The sequence below is a fragment of the Lissotriton vulgaris genome, chromosome 9 (assembly GCF_964263255.1).
Source record: "Lissotriton vulgaris chromosome 9, aLisVul1.2, whole genome shotgun sequence".
NCBI lineage: Eukaryota > Metazoa > Chordata > Amphibia > Caudata > Salamandridae > Lissotriton > Lissotriton vulgaris.
Window position 1 is genome coordinate 432,280,359 of NC_141697.1, and position 18,408 is coordinate 432,298,766.

Consider the following 18,408-nt stretch of genomic DNA (forward strand, 5'->3'; position numbering starts at 1 on the left):
AATAGCTTAAACCTGTTTAACAGTACCAGCCTATGACCGAATAAAGTTTCTTTAGTCCATAAGGCCAGGTTCTTTTTAAGCCACATATCTCATCCACCCCTGACCCTTTCTCTCACTACATATACACCACACATAGCACTACAATAACAGTGCTCCAGCGTAGTCGCTAGTCTTAGCACGCCCCGTCCCGCAGCGGGGCGGGAGACCCCTATGATGAAGCATGACACCAAGGGCCCTTTTGGTGTGTGAGGGGTATTTGAACAAAAACAGTGTATGTATACACTACTCTCCGATTCAGCCCATGATTCTATTTGTTACATTTGTAAATGTCACACAACTAATTTGGAATTATTGCCACAAAATGTATTTTCTCTACAAAATATGTTTTTTCATCTTGTATTCTCAGACATCATTAATGTATTACTATAGGACTTCATTTCATGCCATATCACGTTTTATCTAATTGTTTACCTACGCCAGATATACTATCTTCTGTGGGATATATAATTATTCTGTATATCTCTTATTCTTACCTTACTCTTATTTCAACCTTCTGATGGGGCTCCTCCTTGCTGCGTTGCTCCAGTGAACCCAGACCTGCAGTTAACAGTTTAGGATTTTTTAGCGCTATTGCATAGCAATTTACATATTTTATTCCAAAGATTTCTCCCACAGTCCAACCACCTCTTCTTCTACTTGTTCCTTTTCTAATAAACCAACATACTGTACTGTCTCTAGCATACTATTAATTCAGATTTCTTACTTTAACACTTATGTCCGTGTTCACTTTTGTGGTGAGCCTGGTTCCCTCTCTCCGCTCTCATACCTTTTCTCACCCTCCTCCTCTCCTATTTCGCTCTTCCCCTGCGGCTTCGTAAAAGGCTTTACGCATCATTCCATTTGTCTCTGAGGACTTATAAACACACTTCCAAAAGTTGAATTCACTCTCTCTCTCTCCCCTCCTTGGCCTTTCCAGCATGACAAGTACTCACCCTCTATGTGCATTAACATGGAATGTCCATGGCCTCACACATTATATCAAAAGAAGAAAAAAAATCTCCTCTACAATCAAAGCATGTAGATGTAGCAATACTTCAAGAAACACACGTAGATGCACTGGAATCTGATAAGCTATACAGAGACTGGGTGTGAAAGGTTATTCATAGTAGTGTGCAAAAGGGTGAATCTCCAGATACAGGCCCAATTCGCAAATGCGCAGTACCAATTCTTATACGCAAATCCCTTCCAGTTACGGTGTCCAAAATATGGATGGGATCAGACGGATGTTATGTGTTCGCCAAACTACCTTTAGGGGATGCTCATATTTGTGTGTGATCAGTCTACGCCGGACAGGTACAAAAACATCATTCCTTCGTCAATTGAATCGTCCACTAACCGAAAAAGGCGATTCGCAGTACCTTATTGGTGACGATTGGAATCTAGTAAGAGATCCAATTTTTATAAAACAGGTCCCTTAGACAAAAGTAATGCTGCAGATAGAGCACTAATTGATGATGTATTAAGGGATCATGGGCTAGTAGATCACTGACGCCTCTGCCATTAGACTGATGCAGAATATACATTCTACTATCCCACTCTTGGCACACTTTCTCGCTTAGATTATTTCTTGGTATCTCAAAAAATGGTTCAACTGGTTGGGGACTCCCGTATTTTGGAGGCAGCATTATCTGACCATTCCCCGGTCCTTTTATCCTTGGAACTAGGACTCTCTAGATCAGGACGCAAACCTTAGCACATGAACATTCAGCGAAATGAGACCCCCTATGGGTAAATCCCAATTAAGAGCACACTTTCCAGATTACCTATCTACCAATCAGGGTTCTGTGACCTCAGGCAGGATTATTTGGGCTGCGGCTAAAGCTACCATTAGAGGCCAATTAATGCGAGATGCAGCTCTTGCCGATAAACAGAATGTTGTCGGACAAAAGGAATTAGAACAGGACATGCAATCTTATATGCGCTTATATGCAGTAACACCAACTCTACAGAACCGTAAATCGTTAGAACAAGCGCACATGGCATTGAATAACCTTTTTACATCCAAGGCAGAATTTGCTCTGCAGAGAATGAAAGGGAGACATTATGAACAAGGGGAAAAGGCAGGGAGATTATTGGCTGCACAGCTATGTCAAAGAGAAGCAGCTATGGCCATACCAGCCATTCAATCAGCGGAAGGTAATATGCTCATGTGTCCCCAAAATATTGTGAATGAGTTTGCCTCTTTTTATAAATCTCTTTATACTCCAGGGACACAGGGGAATTCGGATAAGATGTCTACCTTCCTCACAAAGGTGGACCTTCCCCATCTCTCCGATGAGGGCAGACCTCTCCTCGAGGGTGAGAATAATAAAGATGAGATTTCGCGTGCAAAAACAAACCTGCCTTATCATAAAGTTCCTGGGAAGACAGATTCCCAGCTGAATTTTATCGTTGGGTAGGCCACAATGTTATCGATACATTACATGCCGCATTCCGTGAACCGGATCTTAAATCTTCTCTAAGGCCCCTTTCTAAAGAAGCAGTAATTGCTGTTCTGCCCAAACCCAGAAAAGATCCTGATTTGTTGCAGCTACTGTTCTGTTTAAATATTGAACTGTGATATTAAAATTCTGGCCAGTATTTTAGTGTCCCATCTCCGTAAAGTCCTACCTTCTCTGATACACCAATCTCACATGGGATTTGTTCCAGGACATTCCTCTAGGAACCATCTTCGCACTCTTGCCCATACGCTGTGGTTTGCTAAATGCCTTCCACATATGCATTAGCATTATCACTGGATGCAGAAAAGGCGTTTGATCGCATCGAATGGGAATACCCTTTTAAAGCAATGAAACAATTCGGATTAGGGGACCAGTTCATAGCCAGTTACGATTATTATATGATAATCCCTCTGCTCAAGTAAATTGTGGCGGTTTCCCATCAGATCCATTCCCGATTCGAAGAGAAACTCGCCAAGGGTGCCCTTTATCCCCACTCCTCTTCCACGTAGATATGGAGCCCCTAGCAGCTACAATACGCCAATCAGATGAAGTTACAGACATTCACCTTCCATCAGGTGAATCTAAACTTTACTTATATGCAGATGACATTCTACTTACTCTTACAAATCTCTCCCATTCTTTACCGTCTTTACTCCAAATAATAAATTAATTGTCTTCCTTCTCAGGTTACAAATTGAACTGGGATAAAAGTGAGGCACTGCCCATTTCCGATGGAACCACAAAAGCAGCCATACATTGATTTCCTTTCCATTGGCAGCCTTCGCGCCTTAAATACTTGGGAGTTCTAGTGAACAAAGGTATAGAAGGAATGGTTACAGATAGCCCAAATCCTCTGATCACCCAAATGCAGAGTGACGTTGAAAAATGGAAAATATTGGGTTTTTTCATGTGTGTAGGGTCCACTCCAACCTATTAAAATGGTCACCCTCCCAGGTTTTATATACATTCTGGGTATGCTTCCTCTCCAGATTACTTTGCCTTTGCTGCCACTAATAGATTCTAAGATAACATCTCTTATATGGAGTTCGGCTAAGCCATGCTTATGGCAAAATTAAAAGCGCACCACTCCTACGGAGCAATGAGCCTCCCATCGGTAGAACACTATACGCTTGCGTTACAGTTGTCTCAAGTATCATATATGCTGCTCGAGGTTTCTGATGATCCACAATGGGTTCATATAGAGAGGAATCTTTTGTTAACAGATTCTGGCTTCTCAGCTTTGTATGGGGCATTAACTAGTCGTCATGATCACAAAAATCCGATTCTATCAGCAATGCATAAATCCTGGCAACTGGTATACAGTTTATTAGATTCAAATCCTCAAATCCATGATAAGGCTCCACTTTGGAATAATACAGGCATACGCATTAACAGGCAAATCATTTTTTGGCCTTTATGGTAGGCAGCATGTATCCTCACTTTAGACCAACTTCTTCATAACTGAGACTTTAAAACATTCGCTTAAAAGAAACTTCTGGGCCGGTCACCTTGGTTACTTCAAGAATCACCAATAGTATCATATCTAAATACATCGGGAAAACATGAAGGAGTAACGTCTGGCCTTTAAAGAGTTCTAACATTACACCTCTATTCACAGCCCCTGTCTCAGAATCTTCACACCAAATGGCAGACTAGATTGTCAACACTTTACCCAGTTGGAGAGTGGGAGACGATAGTGGAAGATTTAGATAAAGGTACCCGTGAAGCAAGGCTTAAATTCTGCTTACCGGTATTCAAAATTCTCCACGATTGGCAATGGTCACCAGCAAAATTAAATAAGGCTGGATTACTCTCACATACTCTGCTGGAGATGCTCTAACTCCGGTTGTGACATAACCCAAAAATATTTGGCTCCAGCAAAAATATGTATATTATGACACTGGAAATCACCGTTCCCTCCTCACCCCCCCAACCCCCCCATCCCCTCACAGGAAGAATGGTTGGTAGCTATGATACAAACGGCATCACACGAGCGAGTAATTTATATTCTCCATAATCAGATTGACCTATTCCTTCAGATTTGGTCGCCCTTTCTAAAAACAAAAGTTGATGTTGATACTAACAATCCCATTACAATCATTACAGTCCCTACAGAGACTATGCAATAAAGTAGCATCCCCTGGTCTAAATCAGGAGTAACAACCTCTTATTTTGATATCACTTTCCCCTTGTGTTCATCCCATTAATATTTGTCTATCTTTCTAAATACTTTATTTTCCCTAACTAAACTTTTCTTTTTTCCTCCGTACTTCTCTTAACCTTCATTTACATCCATCTCTCCCCCCCACCTCCCCTGGCTCTACTACATTCTTCTATATGTTATTCCTTTTCATTCTATTCTGTTCTACTTTTATATATGCTAATTCACCTTAATCTATCATACCACTCTCTTCTCTTGTTTTTACTCTCTAGCTATTCCCTTCCGTTTATTCACCCCTTCCCTCTCCCCCTTCTTTTCCCTTCTTTCCTGTGGTATTTAACTATTTATGCATTTATATTTAATGTATGACTATATATGCTTTTCATATTGATATGCTTCTCTTCATCAACAAATGACACGTTTTATGCAGTTCTTATTTCTTATTAATTCACTCATCTATTTTCTGTGAATCTACAGATGTTATCATTATTCTTCTTTTAATTAATTTTCTGCATAAAGTTAATAAACATTTCAAAACAAAAAAAAAGAATCTAGGACATGACATCTACTAGGCAGCTCAAACATTCAGCAGCCAGACCTAAAAACAAGACCGGTAGATATGAGACATTTGAACATTGAAGGCGACACTAGTCAACTGCTAACACAGCTTAAAATAGATGGCTCTGTTTTGGTGCATTGTTGTTGCATTCTTCGACAAAATAAATTACATAAATAAGCAAATTCCACTATAGATGGTGTCATCCGAAGCTGCACTAGAAAGATGGTGGAGTTTTTGAAGGATATGATAGAATAAAGGAAAGTTATTCTACTCAGAGAAGTGGTGGTTGAGTTATATTGATTCAAACAGTTTACACATATAAATAATGGACTATGGCATAGATCATTTGTTGTTAGGTTTTATGCACCATTTGTCATCATATTCTCTTCACTTTACCCTTTTTGATTATGCCTTTTATAGCTCCTCTATTTTTTTATTGATTACATTTAGTATTGTTAAAGACCACGTTTTGTAACTGTTCTTGATTAAGTATCTGGCATATTATAACAATTGCCTTAACTTGTATATGACTAGGACATTATATATATGTGTTCTACAAAAGTGAAAATAGCATCTGATAGAGACTTCTAGCTGTAGATTCCTTAACTTCAAATATTCCCCAGGCGTCTGACAGAATTCAGACTTTTTTTTGACCCTCCCCTTGCAGCAGGTTGCGTTGTTCGACTCCCCATGAGCGGCTTCACAACAGGCACCACCCCAGTGTGCTGACCTCCGTTTCTTCTTTTCTGTGCCATCAGTGCAGATCTTGTCGAGCTCCCCTCAGTCATTAGGTTTCGCCTGCACTGTGTGTGTGTGTGTGTTGAGCTTGCAACATCTTTTTTTTTTAAACATATTTTATTAGCTTTTAAATATCAGCAGTACATTATTAATTACTTTCTTGTTCACAAATAAGAAAGGTTAGCATATCAGACTTGCCTCCATTGTCTAGACGGATATTGTTCACCCTATGTAATATAGTACTTGTTATGTTTCAGATGTCTGTGTGGTTCCTGTCTGTGGGATATACTGTTCCATGTATGGTAGTCTAACGTTTCCTCCACAACTTCCCACCCGTCCCTCACCCCGCGCTGCTGTCGACTAGTAGGTCCACTTGTCTCCAGTCGTCGATGTGGTCTGGGTCCCTTTCCGTCTTTACCAATTGAGGCAGGACTCACCTATTGAGCTTGCAAAATCTCTTGTAAATAAAAAAAATAAATGGCTTTGAGCCTGCCCATTACTTATTTTTACTTACCATTGGCTGGCTGATGTCTCTCTCTTTTCTTTGCTTCTCATTGGGCAGCGCCTCCTTCTTCCTCTTTCCTTTCAGTTCTTCTGGTCTTCCACTTCAGTTTTTCCGATCTTCCATGGAGCTTGGACAAAGTACAGTTTCCTGCCTGCAGCCAGTGTCCTTCCACTGGCTGCCCACTTGCAGAGGTACTTTTTTGTTAATTTTAAACTAGCACTCCATTAGAGTGCATGTTTTTAAGCACCTCTTCATCCCTTCCCGTCCCTCCCATCTGCCTACTGATATTGTTACATGCCCTCTCCGCTCACCCTCTCCATCCTTGCAAGTCCTCTCCCTCCAACTTCATACTTGCATGACCCTCCCTCCCACACCTCTCCTGCTTGGTTCTTGCTTGCCCACCACTGGTCCGTGTTCTTATTCACCCACCTGCGCTGACCGCCTTTCTTCACTTTGCTTCAGCGGCCCACTCTCTACTCTCATCTAGTGCTTCCCTGACAGAGCTTTGACTTGAAGCCCAGGCAGCTCCAGGAACCATACATTCATATTTATATGTTTTTTAAGTTTGACTATTTTCTTTGCTTTGGCAGCCCAGTCAAGAGTGCACATATTTTAATCCTCCCTCCATTCCTTCCTGCCGCTCCCATCCATCTCCTGATTTTGTTACATGGCTGGGCCTTGCAGTGTCCAACAGTGCAAGGCTGGGCAGATGGTAGCGAGATCAGTTTTAGGTGTACGAGTCAAATAGGTTTCTGAAACTCCAGGCAAGTCCTTAAGTGAGAAATCCAATTTGTTTACAGAATGGGAAACACAACCTGAACATCCTCCTATTCTGATCAGTAAGCAAACAGATTTCTGCCCGAGGTAGCTGTTCATTAAACAGCGTTTCCGGAGGTAGAATTCTAACGATTTTGGGGAACTTGGTGTTCTCTTCTCTTTGAAAGTTTGCTGTTGAATGCGAATGCCCTCATCACTGTGTTTGACAAAATGTACAGAGCTATTGGCGAAGCTGCCAATTGGCCCCATGGGCGGTCCCTCCAGTCAGTCTCATCCTGGTTAAATTAGGAGCAGCACCTCAGCAGCCTTGAAGTCCCTGTTTGTTCAGTGACAATGGCAATAAGCATTGACATAGCCAATAGGTCTTGCCTTTGGGACCTTATAAGTGTTTAGCCAGAGCTATTGGCAATGTTTTAAGGTATTTTGTAGAGCAATGTAGCTGCTGTATTCAATACTGTAAAGTTTGTGAGCTTTACATGAGCACTAGTTACATTACACAAGGACACTTTAATGAGCCTGTGCACGTCAAAAGGATTCTGGGAAAGGTTGCATGCGGTGGCCAGTGTTTATTATGTATAGGCATTACTAACATGTTAAACAGCAAATGAACATAATATACCAGTGCCAGCCTGGCAGTTCCTTCCACAACAACACCGCCCCTGCCACCCCCCCGCCCACCCCTTTACAAACCTTACCTGGTGCATGCAATGCAAAGAATTCGGAGCATTAGGTGCGCTGCAGTCACAGGGCTGTGCTTCAAAGCGCCACAAAGCTGCAGGCCCCACCTGCAGCGCTGTTTACAGTATGCCTGTCCCTGCATTGGAAATGGCGCAGATCATTTCTTTTTTGTTTTTGTTGCAGATTTATATAGCGCAAACTCAACCCAAAGGTTTTGGAGCGCTTTACTTGAGCACTAGTTACTTTACACAAGGACACTTTAATGAGCCTGTGTACGTCAAAAGGATTCTGGGAAAGGTTGCGTGCGGTGGCCACATACCTGCTGTCAGCTGCTGGGGCAGAGATAGCCAAGCTTTCATAGCATAAGCATGTAAATGTGGGCCACTGCAAGAGACGAACATGTGGCTGGACAAGGCGTAAAGCGGTTTATGTTATGAGCATTGCTTCAGGGCGCTGTAGCAGTTTCAGTCTGAGGGCCCCGCTTTGTGCGGTTCTAGGGTTGTTAGAGGCACAGTCATGCTGCCTGATGTAGCCCCCTTTGGCTGGGAAAGTTTGATTTATTTACTGTTTTCTAGTGGTTCATTTGTAAAATAAAGGCATCATCCTGGCACCGAGCGTCCTTGTGTACTGCATGCATAGGCTGAGTGTACCTTTTATTGCTCACCGGCACAGTGATGGTTTGTGACGTCACCAAACAATTATGTAGCTTTAATGCAGTGATGTATATATGATGGCCTGGTATGTTTAAGCCAACGTATTCTGAAATGTTCAAAGATGGTGGGGTTGCAGCATGGACTGCTTCAATCAGAGAAGCATTTAATGTCGGACTAACCCTCCCATTAGTTCCCCACCAGCAGAAGGCCACCTGACCCCGAGGCACAGCCCCCTCGAGGGCCACCGACGTGACCCCTGTCCCCTGAACAGGAAAGGAGATGAGGCACGTTGGGGGTGAACACACAGCCTCTGTACCAGTCCCGCTGAGGGAACCCATCGGGAGCGCACCTGGTCGCAGCATCGGTCTCCTTGGCAACCAGAGACAGTTCCATCCTTAAGGCCTCACCATGGCATGCGCACCGCTGATCCGAAGCAGCTTGGACCTGATCCCCTCCGGCGCCCGTGCGGCGTCGCTTGTTCTGTTCAAGTCTCTTTATTTTCCAATGTGCCGAGAACTCGGGGTCCAAACACCCAGGGCTGAAGAGAAACTAGAGGCAACAAGCACAACATCAAACGTACGCTACGAAGGCTTGTTTAATGCTAAGGTACCCGATGCCGTGAGAGAAGAATCAGTTCGCCCAAGATCACACAATTTGAACAAGTAGGTTGGCAGATTAGACTTCAGATCAGGTGCCTGGACCCAGTCACTGGGTGCAGGAGCTGGAATGTTCCGTTTGTTAAACGTGCTGTTATTTAGCATGATGTACTTGTCAGTTTGATACTAGTACAGCGCCTACCCCTACTCTGTCCGGGCCTGAAGGCGCACTTGAGTCAGAAGCTTGGAGGGAAAATTGACTGATCCAATGAAAAGGACTAAATAGTAAACAAGCTTAGCCGCTGAAGTGAAAGTGACCGCGCTGTGTTTAATTAGTAACCTGATCCACGACTAGGGAGGAATGCAGCTGCTAGCCTGTGCGCCTCTGCTCGCTCCAGCGAGCAAAACGCTGTGGGAGTGAACCCATGGAGAAGAGGTGGGACTAGCATCCGCATTTGGCCATTTGCGCGCTTTCATTATTGAAAGACACACGAAAAGGCCAATCCAATATGTGGGAGGATTCCAACCCACACAGAGAAGTTTGGAGTGCTCACAAGAGTCTCCCATAGTGCAGCGCATGTGCGCTGTGCCAGGCTCGACCTAAAAAACGAAGAGCCACTGAAATAACTGCTAAGAGTAGAACTGCCCCCCCCCCCCTTTTTGCATGACTCTTTATTCGTTTTTCAATGAAATAAACATGCATCATTCTATAGATACCAATCATCATTTATAAGGTACAAGTGCATTTTTGCAGTCTGGGTGTACAGTAATGGCTGCAAGAATTGCGAAGAGGAGGGGGGAATACTAAAAGAAGACATCATTAAAAAATAAATAGAATTGTAATTACCTGCCGCCTTACTCCTCTCTCCCAATCCTCGATTGGTCCGAGTGCCCTGGTTCGGCGCTCAGGCAGGGACTGTGGGAGCATTTGTTAGTTCTCCACCTGAGTGTACAACACAGCCAGGTAGAGAAATGCTAAGTGCAAGTCTTAGGTAGTAGTCACCTTCGCTGCCCAGTGCCCTTCCACAAAATGCATCTATGCTGGGTGCTGCAAACAGTTTGTTGCCTGGTGTGGTGTCTAAAAAACTAACCCCTTACTGGCTAAGATTTGGCCGTTCTATTGCTTGTTCTTTCTTTAGCCCATCTAGGCTTTGCAGTGGGCAATGTAAAAGGTTATTTCTCTGCACTTCTGGCTACTCTGCGTCACTCCACTCCACATCACTCCTCTCTGCACCATTCCATGGCACTCTACTCTGCTCTAAGCCACTCCCTTCTATACCACTTTACTTTACGTCACTAACTTTTAGCCATTATGAACCATATCCACGCTGCTGTACAACATGGCTGAAATACATAGGTAAAGCCAATATCTCTCACATGGACAAGGCCTATTAGCTTTGCCAGTGCTTGTTTCTCATTTATCACAGGGCTCTGTGCCAGCATCTATTTAAAGAACTGGTGTATGCATCTTAGATTCAATTCTGTTGGAAATAGGCAGCAAATAGAAACTTTTTACAGATCGTTCAAGTATAATTGACCCTGCTGGTGGGTTGCTATGCTAAGAATTAATTTTTGCAAGCCTATATGTTTTACAATTTCTGAGGTAAAATGTATTACAATGATTTCCCTGGTACAGATTATTGCTCTTCCTGCAGTTGGAAGATGGACTTCAAAAAGAAAAGACCACACTGTTAATTGTGCTGGAAACAGTAACATATGAACAATCATTGATTTTGAAAAACCTAATCAAACTATCGCCTTTGTGTTTTTCAAAAGTCTTCCTTGTAGATGAGGCAGTTGGTGATAATCATTGTCATAATCTAAAGTGTTTGATGCAGGCTCCAGTTGTGAGGTAGTGATCTTCATTCACAAACTCATTTTGGGGAATACATGATTACTTTGAATAGCTTTATTAGGTGGGTTATGTCATCCAGTGTTCCAAATGAGACCGAGGGGAGCTGTTTGAATGTGAACTGCCAGTCTCACATGATTTGTTCTTTCTCCGTTGGATTCTGCAATTGGTGGGTGGATACATATGGAAGATGTGCACAAAAGAAGGCCGTGTCTGATATGGTTGGGAAACTGGAGAAGTTGTGGTTTCTTTAGGAAATTTGAGTACTTTGTAATTTGTTTACAGAGGTATAGGCGCATGTCTGGAGAATGGTTGTATATATAACATATAAAATAACTAAAATTGACCTAAACAAAACAGTTATATTGATTAAATAAAAATTTAATTGCTGTTACAAATGATAACTGGAGCAAGGTAATTCGAAAGACAACCTAGCACTTCACAGCTTTCCCAATTTAGCACCGCATTTGCTTCTGATATAGTTTTAGCTTCTTACTTTGACCACCTCTAAAAGAAGCTAACAAATTATAAAGAGCTTTTTCAGTGGATTACAACTTTATCGTGAATTAAAAAAGATACCTTATTAGTCTACCTACAAGAAATTGAACATCACTGGTAACTGGAGTGAGGTTTGCAACTAGGTCAGTATTAAAATGTCAAATGTTTTTGGGCTAGGGTACAAACCTAGATTACATCTTCATTTATTCCAAACCCCTTTGTGCTGTTTCCAGGCATGGCATACCTTACATGCCATACCTTACTTGTGTGAAGTTATGTGTTTGGGAGTAAAGAATCCATTCCGCAAGGTGAACTGTGGAAGAGGAACGTTTGACCAAAGAGCAGGCGATAGGGTGCATTTTGTACTAGGAGTGGCTTTCCTACAGGTGAAGATAGTTATGTACTGATATACCTTGCTAGGTACCCACCGGTAAACTGGTTGAGCCTATGTGTAGGTCGTACCAGACGTGTTTGGTTCTGTTGAAAGACTGTTAAGAGGGAAATTCAAAATTAAGTTAAAAAGACAAAACCAAACCCATCAGTAATCCATAAAGTGCAGTTATGTTGTATGGTGTATCTTAGTAACATGTAGGAAGAGTATGGTTGTAGTGATGGGCGGCGACTTCCCAGCCATCTCTTTCTTCAACCAGGTTCTACATTAACCTCTGAATTCAAGGGAAACAAAGTATTTAAGTGCTGACTTTAGAATCGCAGGTATTGTGGAGAGGCAGGTTGGTGACTGGCAGGAGTTCATTTGTATTACTGGTGTTGCCATTGGAAACATGTTGGAACTCGAAGAATCTGAAGGCTCTTCTGTACAGGACTTGCTTGCTGGCTGGAGGTGAGGTGTTGCCATGGGAGTTCTTTGTCTAAAGCTTGGACATGGCAGTTTACGCTTGTAATAATAGCCTTAGGTAGAAAACAATGTAAACAATCGGAGGAACAACATAGTTGGAGGGAGCCACTGCCTTTAGAAATAATATGTCAGGTTCTACAGCGTCTCTTTCATTCAAAAGATTTTTATATTTGCTTGTCGTGGAATCATTCCAATGGAACCGTTAAGACCTAGGAACAAAAGTGAAATAGAAATAGTAATAATTATGTAAACATGTAATTACATCGCTAAAGCTTTGTTCATGCTGTAAGAATTTATTATCAAGTATATGTCATTTTGGAATTTGTTCTTTCAGTAGGATTCATACATTTTCACACTATTTTATTGAAGCTGGGTCACCCATAAAGCTCTTCCAAACTCTGTTTTTTCCTTGGCTTTCTCATGGGTACTGCAGTTAAAAACAATCAGTTGTGTAACCATGGTATACTATTGCTTCATGGTATAATATTGCTTTATGTCGAGGAGTGCCTGACTTTTTCTGGCCTTATAGTCAAACCCATATTTTTTTACGCTATCGGTTGGTTACCAGATATTGTGCTAAAGTGCTTCTCTTGAGAGTTTGAATCCCTGCTTAGTGCACTTAAATCTCTTCAACAGGCGCCCAACAGCCACTTACCACTACGCCTCTCACTGCCACTCTCAGGTATGTTAATTCTACACAATACAAAACACCTACATGAATAAATGTATCCTTAAGTGGGAGAAGTATAAGTTCATCTAATGATGATACCAAGGATGATAATGATTCACAGCTACCTTCCTCTTCCAAGTCACCTAATGATTGCATGGAATATTTTGCCTAAAACCTTAAGTTTTATGCCAGGAGTCGGTGTACCTTTCGATCTGCTGCTTCTTTTGTGGTTGAAAGAGTGTGGTCTTTGTTTGTTTTGATCCTATATGGGAAGTGGTCCCATGTTTGTGATGATCACTGAGGTGCAGTTATCGTGTTATAGGACGCTGCGGTTAGCAGTGTGATGGATGAAGAAGTGTGGCATTTTATGGTTTTAAGTAAACTAGCATCTTTGATCAGCTCTCCGGGTTTCTTTTTGACATTTATGTTCATAGTCCTCTTCGCTGGTCACTGTACCGAGTTGTCCATTCAGAGATGTTGTGTTTAAAGTTTATAGTCCTGAGCAGTCATATGTTAAAGGGGGAAGTAGCGGAGCGATCTGCTGGGCTGGACTTTATTACTATCATCCTAAATCTGATTGTCATTGTGGGATGTCAAAAAGTGGCCAGAGAATGTTGCTAGTTGGAACCAGCAGTTTTGGACTATGTTGGAGTCCTCCATTGGCCAGCGGTATATGGCAGATATCTTCAGTTATTCTCTGCCTGTTCATTTTGTGATGGGTTGTTTATTGTTATAGACTGCTTTACTACTGATTGATATGACGATTAGCAGTTTTGTCTTATGTGAGCGTAAGAGTGTCTGGCACTAAAAGGGAATAATAAAGCCGCCTGTATGTACTACAACTGACTGTCTGGCTGTTGAGTGTTATGGTGGTTAGTTTAGTGTGGATTATGCAATGTAATATGGTTCTATTATATATCACTCACTACCCCTGACCTTATTGTTAGTTATTGGGATTAGTCTTTACTCCGGTTTCTATGTGGTAGATTACTTTAGTAGGAAGTAGGTGGGATCTTTAGTGGGAGAGAGGGATTGATAGTGGTAATAATAAATGAGCTACAGGAGAGTAGGTATTGTTAGGGTGCAGGGTATGACTACTAAAGGAGAAGTTGTGATATTTGGAATAAGGTGTAGGCAATTAGCAGATACAATAGTACAGGTTCAGTCAAACATGCATGTGACAGAGTAGGATGTACTTGGCGAGCGAGGCATGCAGAGGATGGAGATGAAGGAGCACTTTATTAGAAAGAAAAAAGAGAATCAAGAGTTGGAAGTTTTAAGTCAGTCATTTTTCATGCAGGGTTTTAGGAATATTGTAGAGTCTTTTGTGACAGCGTGCAAACCTGTAGGGTGGAATAGCATTATTTGCATGTGTTGCAATGTCACTGTAAGCATACTGTGCACATACACCACCATGATCTGTGGGTGGATAGTATTAAAATAACTAGGGTTTCATTTCCCCGTAAAATCCAATGAAAAGAAAATGCCAAATAGTACTGCACTTTAAATGTTTATGCTGGAGATGTGCCTCCTCTTTCCTTCTCGTGATCAGGGTGGGATGAGTGGAGACCCGAGTCTGTTTTGTGGATTTGTTTAAAGTAATGCTTCTCTGGGCTGCTAGCACTAGGACTGTATCTAATCTGGAGCACCCACGACATAAGAACAATGAATTGTGAGATCTTGCCTCTGTCTGTCATTCAGCTTTCTTGTGGCAGTAATCAAGGCACTCGAAGGAAAGACCCTGATTAGAAACTTTCTCACCTGAGCAGCAGAAACTGTAGTCCTACTCTTCACACTTCCCTTTTGCTAAACTGGAAGTACTCAGGAAGAGCAAGTAATTAGCAGCCCCTCCTTAAGAAAGGCCTAATTGAATTTCCAAGGGGAGCTCTCTCTCTATTCCTTCTCACTCCAGCGTCTAATCACCAACCATACGCCACTGGAAAGCATGCACTACACTTCCACTGCCTGGGAAGGTGAATACGATCTGGCTTGACAGCGCAGCTTGCACCAAACAATTATTTGAGAATCACAAGAGAGGGGTTTTGGCTCCTTCCTCCTGTTGGAAGCCTGGAGTACATATTTTAATTGGGTAGCACTTGTGTGCTTCCACAAAACAATGCTTGCCCTCCACACAGCTGTGACCATTTTGTTTATTTATCCAGCTGCCTAAGCTGAAATTTCAGGGGCACACACATGACATTGGAATGCTATTAAAGTGTCTTAGATAACTAAATAATTTATGTTTTTTTTCTCTGGCAGCAGCACAGATTGGAGAAAGGCAGTCAATAACCAACATGGATGTTTTGGGTCTGGCTTGGTAGTGCTACTGGCACATAACCTTTTTACCTAAACAATATTATTCTACAGTTTTTTGCTACTACACAAATACATATGTATTCCCATGCTATTTACTTGTAATGCTTCACATTACCATATAACATTCCTCCTTTAAAGCCAGACCTATTGGCATTGCCAATTCTTGTTGTATCTGTTTCTACAGTAACATGTGGCCAAGTTCTGCAGAAAGCCCAGTGCCTCCAGCTAGCCAGACCGCCGGGCCTTCAGATCTCCCAACGATGGCAAGAGTAGGGCTAAAGGGCACGACTCACATTGAGAAATGCCTCCAAATACATCTGCTCTTTTATAGAACATGTTCTACATTAGTGATCCAGGCAAATCATCACATGTTGCGCAAATTAGCTTGATTCCAGGGCCAAAATATCACGATAGATGAGGATACCAGATTTACATCTGGTGAAGTACTCAGTCAGGAGTACTCGCCAGTTCACCATGTAGTGGACATTCCCATTCCAACACTCGTGCTACAGTGGGTATTTGAACCTTTGAAAAAAACATCCGCAATTGTGCTGGATACTGCAGCATGTTAACTTTCATTTGAAACATTTGAAAAAAATAATGAAGTATCAACTTTGCCAGTCTACCATTTGACTGGAGCACTTGGTGATAATCATTCAATCATAATCTGAACTATGTTTTGAGATACATTTAGATCGGGCATATAGGTTCAAGTTGTTAATCACTGATCTGCATCCACAAACTACTTGATTACCCTATTATGGGATCCCCTTTGGCCCTACACAATTATGAATGCCAAGAGTAGACGTGTGGAAGTGCATTTATTCTACAGGTTCTGAATACAATTGGGTAGAAGATAGTTCTTAAATGACGTGAGGCTTATTGAAAAAGACCTTGACCAGTCAACTTTGTCACTAGGAGCAGGATATATACCTCTTACCTTAAAGAGATAGACTAGGTGTATTAGATCATCCAGCGTTTCGAATGAGACTGAGGAGAGCTGTTTGAATGTGAACTGACAGTCTTGCATGATATGATCTTTCTCCAATGGATTCTGGCTGCAGTTGGTGGGTGAATACCTAGGGAAGATGTGGCACAAAAGAACGCAGGATCTAATGTGGTTGCCTTGCTTGCTGGAGAAGTTGTGGTTTCCTTAGGAAACTGGAGAACTTTGCAATTTGTTTGAAGAGGTAGAGGCGCATGCCTGCAGAGTGGATGAAAATATAAAGCATAACATTGAAGTTCAATAAAGTTTCTTTACAATTGTTTCCTAAAATCTTAATATGTTTACAACTACAATCCATGTAAATAAACAGTTGCCATGGTTAAATAAAAACACCATTCCTTTTACAAATGATAACTGGAATTAGGTCATTTGAAGGATAATTTAACGCTATACAGCTTTCCCAATATTGACTTTACATTTTTTCAAATATAGTTTTCGTTCTTGCTTTGCCAACCCCCGAAAGAGTCTAACAAGTATAAATAGCTTTTCCAGTAAATTATAACAGTGTTGTGGCATTCAGAAGACACATTATTGGGCTACCACCAAAAAAGAGAACATTACTGGTAATTGGGACGAGGTTTGCAACGAAGTCCTTATTAAGTTGTTTAATGGGGTTGGGCTAGGGTACAAGCCTCATCACTCGCTTATTTATTCCAAATCCTTTGATGCTGTTTGCAGGCATACCATATTTTACTTGTATGAAGGTAGAAGAGGGACGTCAATCCAAAGAGCAGGAGATAGGGTGAATCTTTATTAATAGTGGCTTGTCTACTGGTGAGGATAGTTATGAATCAGTACTTCTGGCTAGATACAGAGGAGTAAGCTAGTTAAGTGTAGGCCGTACCAGACATCTATGGTTTGGTTGTCCATTTAAGAGAGAAATCCCAAAGTGAGTTTATAAGTGTACGCCAAATCTATCCCTAATCCATAAAAGTGCTATTATGTTCTATTGTGTATCTTGGTAAAGTGAAGGAAGAGTGCAGATGTAGTGCGGAGGAGACTAGCCAGCCATCTCTTTCTCTAACCATGTTCTACAACACTAACCACAGAATTCAAGGGAAACGAAGTATTTACGCGCTGAATTTAGAATCTCGAATGTTGTGAGGAGGCAAGCAGGTGAGTGATGTGTGGCGTGAGTTCCTTTGTGTTACTGGTGTTGTCACTGGAAACATGTTGAGAATCTGAAGACTCTTTTGTATTGGAAGTGCTTGTTTGCTGGCTGGAGGTGAGGTGTTGCCATGGAAGTTAGATGTCTAAGGGATTGAAATGGCAGTTTACTCTTTTAAGAATAGCCTTGAGTTAAAAACAATGTAAACTGTCACTGGAAGAACAATTGGTTGGAGGGAGCAGTTGCATCTAAAACAGAATGGTTGAATAAATGTGTATATTTGCTTCTAGAGGTCACATTCCAGTGGAACTGTTAAGACTTATGGACAGAAGTGAAATACACAGGCTATGGAGCGGTGACGATCTCGCCGATTACAGGGCGGAACTGGTCGAACTACTAAAACACCCCAAGGCGCTCAGTATTCCCTGGGTCCAAAACATCCAGTCAGTTTGCACAGATTTGGGGCTCCCCGAGTTGTGGACCGAACCAGCTATCACAGCACCAAGAATCCCTAAGAGAGCACTTGCGAAGCTGTTCCACGAGCACAAAAGGGTTAGGGTTATAGCTACCCAGACAGAGGGGTCCCTTTCCTCCTTATTCCTGCAAACCAAGGATCTTTATACATTTGAGAAAGCTCTTGATCCTGTATACCCCATATTCACCAGAAAGTTATTTCTCCAGTGGAGGTACGGCACTCTGCCTTTGCGGTCCTTTACTAGTACCTGGGCGCAAATCCCTTCGATTAAGTTCTGTCCTCTTTGCGTTGACAAAGAGGAAAACGACTTGCACGTGATTTTTTTCTGCCCAGCATACAAGACAGCTAGAAAGTACTGGCTGCTGCCATTGATCAAGAATTTGGGTGGCAGGGAATATGCACCGATGTACAGGATTTTAAAAAGTGATGTTTCCGGCCCAACTGTTTTTGCACTTTCCA

General features: G+C 42.0%; 1 protein-coding gene across 4 annotated transcripts in view; it reads left to right on the forward strand.

Annotated features, from left to right (window-relative positions):
• The window catches only part of TRMT61A (tRNA methyltransferase 61A), a 199,526-nt gene that overhangs the window by 160,338 nt on the left and 20,780 nt on the right, over positions 1–18,408 (forward strand). For 2 of the 4 annotated variants that reach the window (XM_086937862.1, XM_086937863.1), the window contains exon 4: positions 6,549–6,655. The exons of the other annotated variants lie outside the window; for them this stretch is intronic. In XM_086937862.1, the coding sequence (XP_086793988.1) occupies positions 6,549–6,655 (107 nt within the window). The remainder of the gene's footprint in view (positions 1–6,548; positions 6,656–18,408) is intronic. 4 annotated transcript variants of the gene reach the window in all.